This window comes from Misgurnus anguillicaudatus, chromosome 23 (assembly GCF_027580225.2).
Source record: "Misgurnus anguillicaudatus chromosome 23, ASM2758022v2, whole genome shotgun sequence".
NCBI lineage: Eukaryota > Metazoa > Chordata > Actinopteri > Cypriniformes > Cobitidae > Misgurnus > Misgurnus anguillicaudatus.
Genome location: NC_073359.2, coordinates 28,246,501 through 28,252,500, shown reverse-complemented (window position 1 = coordinate 28,252,500; position 6,000 = coordinate 28,246,501). Strand labels below are relative to the sequence as shown.

Here is a 6,000-nt window from a genome sequence, read left to right as displayed (position 1 = left end):
AATCAATCAAGCCCCGACGTCACCCACTAATTGAATTACACAATTGGGACTGTAGTTTCGGGAATACACGAATGTGTGTGTTAAAGATGGCTAGTTGCTTTTGGCCAAGAGCTGTTATCGAGATTAATCAAGCGTGGCAAGAGCCATCAAGTGCGCACACACGTGGTCTTCCCATGTTTGTGGGCATCTCTAATAGACAGCTGCATCGTCGCATTGGTCACGGCTCGCCGGGTCACTTGGCTCCGCACCTGCCTGCCACGCTCCACGCCCCATCAGAGCCACCTTCTGACACGGCCTTTACTAAACAGACAGCCCAGCCTGTTTTTTTCCTGATCTGAGATCAGATGGGTGACGGGAGATGACAAGGCCTCATCTCCCGAGGCCATCTCTGAACCCGAACCGGTCACAGGTCAGCGGTTACCGCATGTCCATCAGTCACGACCAAACGTTAGCTCCAGCTGTTTGTGACAAAAGCACTTAAGGGAGAGTTGTTATTCACTTGTGCTTTTCACAATCTGTGATGAGTTTAGAGACGGGCAAAGCGTAGTTGGAAAATTTTGCCTGTTGTTGTGCTAATATGATATCTGTGTCTTTTGAAAAAAAGAGGAATAGATATTCAACAAATGACATTTTATCTACTAAAATAAAACTCGCCTTTTATCATAAACACTACTGCGCGACTCTTTGAGCTCAACGCTTGGTGGAAGCCAGATAACGCAGTGTTTGTCATTCGCCACACCGCTAACGGTTAAGTACCGCTACAAGCTCGAAAAAATGCCACGGGCTGGATGGATAATGAAAGCTCAAAATGTAATTGTACATAAAAGATAATAATAGAAAACAACATTTTCCAGCCAAGCAAAAGGATGTTTTGAGGAGACATCAAAAGAAATGCTGTTTGGTTTCCAGCACGTTAAACGTACTCGTGGGCCGTTGCTGTTAAATATCCCATTTTTCGCTTGTCCAGGGAGTCAGCGGTACAAACAGCCGAATTATAATGAGGAAGAGAGAGAGGTAACCATTGTGATATGACAAACTAATCATATTCATACATTTCAAAAGCAAAGTAATTTGCAGAATCCTAGACACCCACTAAGACGATCAGTTTGAAGAAGCTTTCATTAGCATTGCGTTGACTTTATCGTCTCCAACAAGCAGGACAGTCATAATGTTACGTTTTGAAATTGGAAAATCTCCCCTCCGCAGATCATAGTTTCAAAGTGCGGTTTTCCCATCCCAGAGATAACCGTACGTTTGTAATGAAGTCAGTGGGGAATCGAGAATCGACGGAATAGCAAGCAGAAGAACCTAAAATAGTCCGATTCGAGGAGGAAGAAGCACTGAGATTATTTGCTTGCTTCAGGGCGGCTGGGATTTAGTTTGTATATGAATTTGGATCTTGTATGTTCCAACTTTCCTCTATAGCAATCTATGCAATGTCACTCAGTCATCAGCTGACGGCGGAGATGGTTCCTGTAGGACCTCCGTGTTCATAGAAAAGAGTTATAACCTCAGTGAAGGCGAGTAGACGAATTCTGTGCTCCCCGAGAGCGTGGCACACCGCTGGGCCATGGTTTATTTATCAGCTCCCGCTTCAATAACAGAAAAACATGCGGCTGTTCTTTGCAGATGCAGGCCTCAGAATTGAGATTTCCACCAGGTTTTCAGTCGGCGGCACGTAGCACAGCGTTGCACAGCGAGAGCGGTTCCCTTCGGTCGCGTACCTGAGGAGACTTCAGAAAGCTCTCCAGGCCCACCTACCGTCGCCCGGACGCCCGCCGTGCTAATGTGCACATCAAACGATCCGTGTACTCTCTCCCACACAGCCACGTCGTTTTTGAAACCACCTTCCATTTTTGTCTCCCACTGCCCCGCCCCTAAACTCCCTGATCCCATCATGCTGTTGATCCGTCGCAGGCAGGTCTGAGTCATCGACGCACAGAATGTAAACCAGAACCTTTGCCACACCGTCGGTCACAAACCCCACCGCAGGTTCACTACTACATTTGGTAGGAACAAAAGTGAGGACTGTGTTGATTTATTCATACAGAATAGTAATTGGGGTGAGGCATAGTCTAGTCTTCTACAATCAAAAATGTTCACTCAAAGATCACTCAAATGAATTTTTTGGGGCTGAGGGCTTTGCTTGAATGTTTGAAATTCATTTTTTTAGACAAAATATACATTTTACAAAAACGTGTTTGTTTACCATACAAACTCGAGGAAAAATGGGAAAAAATGTAAAACTTTTTTAAATAAAAATTTAATTCCGATAATGGCACACTCAAATTATTCGTAACCGGACTGACCCAACCGTACACACTAAACTTTATGATCCATACCCTAGTATGTGTTTAAAGATGCAACTGTTTTTGAAGAAATGCCTGATAGAGTTTATCATAATTATAAGTTTATGGCTTATTAGGTGTGTTTGAAATCACGCACGCTGTGCAGATCGTTTGGGGTACGTCACGAGAGCAATTGCAGAGCAGATATTACAAATATTGTCTCACACGCTTGAGATATTTGGATGTGTGAATTCGTATTTAGACAAAATATAAAAAAAATGTATTTGTTTACAATACAACCCGAATTTAAAAAAAAAATTGTAAAGAAACATTAGCTGCAATTTTAAAAAGAAATTATAATAAGGAATAAGTAAAGAGTAAATGCAAATAATGGCACACTCACATTATTCGTAACTGGGCCGACCCAACCTTACACACTACACTTTATGATCCGTACCCGACTACGCTTACATCGTTTAAATATGTGATTGTTTTCGAAGATATGTCTCGTAGAGATGGAGTTCATCGCACGTTGCGCAGATCGTTAGGCATATGTCGCGATAGTGATTGCAGAGCAGATATTACAAATATTGTGTCACACGCTTGATACATTTGCCAAGGAACATTTGCTTGAATGTTTGAAATTCGGTTTGTAGACAAAATATAGATTTTGTAGACAAAATATAAATTTTACAAAAACGTATTTGTTTACAATACAAACCAGACTTTTTTTAATTGTAAAAAAATATTAGCTGTAATTGTAAAAAAAGTTTAATTAAAGACTTAGAATAAGTAAAGAGGAAATGCCAACGATTGCGCACTCACATTAATCGTAACTTGACTGACCCAACCGTACACACTACACTTTATGATCCGTACCCGAGCTGCACAGATCGTTTGGCGTACGTCACGAGAGCGACTGCAGAGCAGATATTACAAATATTGTGTCACACGCTTGAGATATTCGGCCAATCACAACGCAGTGGATAGCCAAGGAACATTTGCTTGAATGTTTGAAATTTGTTTTGTAGACAAAATATACATTTTACAAAAACGTATTTGTTTACAATACAAACCAGACTTTTTTTTAAATTGTAAAAAAAATTAGCTGTAATTGTAAAAAAATTAATTAAAGACTTGGAATGAGTAAAGAGGAAATGACAACAATGCCGCACTCACATTATACATAACTGGACTGACCCAACCGTACACACTACACTTTATGATCCGTACCCGAGTACGATTATGTCGTTTAAAGATGCGATTGTTTTCGAAGATATGCCTGATGGAGATGGAGTTCATCGCAAGCTGCGCTAATCGTTAGCCGTACGTCACAATAGCGATTGCAGAGCAGATATTACAAATATTGTGTCACACGCTTGAGATATTTGGATGTTTGAAATTCGTATTTTAGACAAAATATACATTTTACAAAAATGTATTTGTTTGCAATACAAACCCAATTTTTTTTAAATTGTAAAGAATCATTAGCTATAATTGTAAAAAAATAATTATTAAAGACTTAAATGCCAATAATGACGCATTCACATTATTCGAAACTGGACTGACCCAACCATACACACTACACTTTATGATCCGTACCCGACTACGGTTACATCATTTAAAGATGCGATGTTTTCGAGGAAATGCCTGATGGAGATGGAGTTCATCGCATGTTGCGCAGATCGTTAGGCATATGTCGCGATAGTGATTGCAGAGCAGATATTACAAATATTGTGTCACACGGTTGAGATATTTGATCAATCACAATGCACCGTATAGCTGGCCAATCAGAGCACACCCTGCTTTTCAGAACGATGAGCTTTGTACAAATTGACACGTTTCAGAAAGGCGGGCATAGAGGAAAAAAATGTGGGGCAAAAATTGCTTTTTAAATGGCATAAACACAATGCATTAAACCAAATAATGTTATTTTGAGCTGTGTCATATGACCCCTTTAATATTACGGATAACACTACTGATATTTTTCCATAATAATGTTTTCCGTATAGCTGCTTTGCAACAAAAGCACTTTAGAAAGAATTTTATTAAATTATTCCATACATACAAGGTTACTATTATTCTAAAATGTAAGGATAAAAGAGAGAGCTTTTGACCACTTATCTGTTTGTCTTCTGCAAGAATCATGTGTAGCATCTTTTATGCAAGCTACGTGTGTTTTGGTTCGCAAGCAATTGGTCTGGGCTGTGATTTGAAGGCATATCAAGTGTTCATCATTTGTAGCCTATAGCCAATCCGCTGTTTTTTCTGTATTGCTCTCAGCACCCGGGGGCAGCCATTAAAATAATTCATGCTGTGGGATATCAGTGTTGGGTTACGTAGAACATTTGGATATGAACTAATGGATGTTAGGTGCCCGTCCAACTCTGTTGGGATAGAGGAGCGGTCCTTCACACTTTTAACACTCAACTCAACACCCAGTGCAGCGATTTGTTGAGATCTAGCAGACACCAGAAAGTCGCTGTTAGTTCTTCAGGTTCTGCGTTTGACGAAACGCGTTCGGACACATTTAGATCACATGTTTCGGCATCTAATTTGTTCGCCCCGAGTACAGAGCCGTACAGACTGCACAGTGCATTAGCGTTGACAGGCGAAGACGGCTTTTTTAAACAGAATAAGCCTTTGAGCAAATTATAAGGAAACTGTGCTGAACCAAACGTGCACATTAAAGTAAAGAGACAGTGTAATCTCTAACTGTTTGTCGTCTCTCTCTCTCTCTCTCTTTTTCTCTTTCATCCCTATTATTGGGGTGTATTTTTGTTTACTCTCCCAGGTGCCCTCCAGATAGAAAACACAGAAGAAACAGACCAAGGAAAGTACGAATGCGTGGCGTCTAACGTGGAAGGCGTCCGATACTCTTCCCCTGCCAACCTGTATGTGAGAGGTAGGGAGCAACCCGGCCCTGGAGCCCGTCGAAACATCAACCAATCAGATCTTCTTAAACAGTTTTGGTTTAACCAACTCCTGGTGACATGACAGATGGTGTAATTTACAGTGCACGTATAAATATATATGTCAATAACAGATTACTACTGTTTATAATAAGTTACGATTTTATTATTTTATGGGTATCAGTGTTTTCACGACCGGTTGATAATAACGGTCGCACAGGTTTTGTCAAAATTCACAGGCGGAAGAGGATGAAGGTAAGTCTTGATTTTGATTGGGTGGCTAAGCACACTAAATCAAAATGCTAAATTCACCACGAAGGTAAAAAGGTAAATTTCGAGATTTTACAGAATATGCATGTTGCACATCACGTACATGTAAATGATTTATGGAAATGTTTATCGGGCATCAATACACTGCAAAAAATTAAATAAAAAAATAGCATTTTTGTCTTGTTTTCAGTAAAAATATCAAAAAAATTTTAAATTAAGATGCTTTTTCTTGATGAGCAAAACGACCCAAGAAAATAAGTCTAGTTTTTAGGCAAAAATGTCAAATTTAAGTGGTTTTGGGCGTAAAACAAGCAAAAAAATCTGCCAATTGGGTAAGCAAAAAAATCTTGGAATTTTTTCTTAAACACAAAGTTCAGGAAAAATTTGCTTACCACATTGGCAGATTAATATTATTATTTTTTTGCTTGTTTTATGCACAAAATCACTTAAATGTTATATATTTAATCCAGGAGCTGGACTTGTTTTCTTGGGTCATTTATACATCTTAATTTGAGAATTTTTGGATATTT

The 6,000-nt window shown here is 39.5% G+C and overlaps 1 protein-coding gene across 1 annotated transcript in view; it reads left to right on the top strand.

The window, feature by feature from the left end:
• ptprsa (protein tyrosine phosphatase receptor type Sa) overlaps window positions 1-6,000 on the top strand; it is a 240,010-nt gene that overhangs the window by 146,469 nt on the left and 87,541 nt on the right. The window contains exon 7 of the mRNA XM_055217681.2: window positions 5,083-5,193. Within this exon, the coding sequence (XP_055073656.2) occupies window positions 5,083-5,193 (111 nt within the window). The remainder of the gene's footprint in view (window positions 1-5,082; window positions 5,194-6,000) is intronic.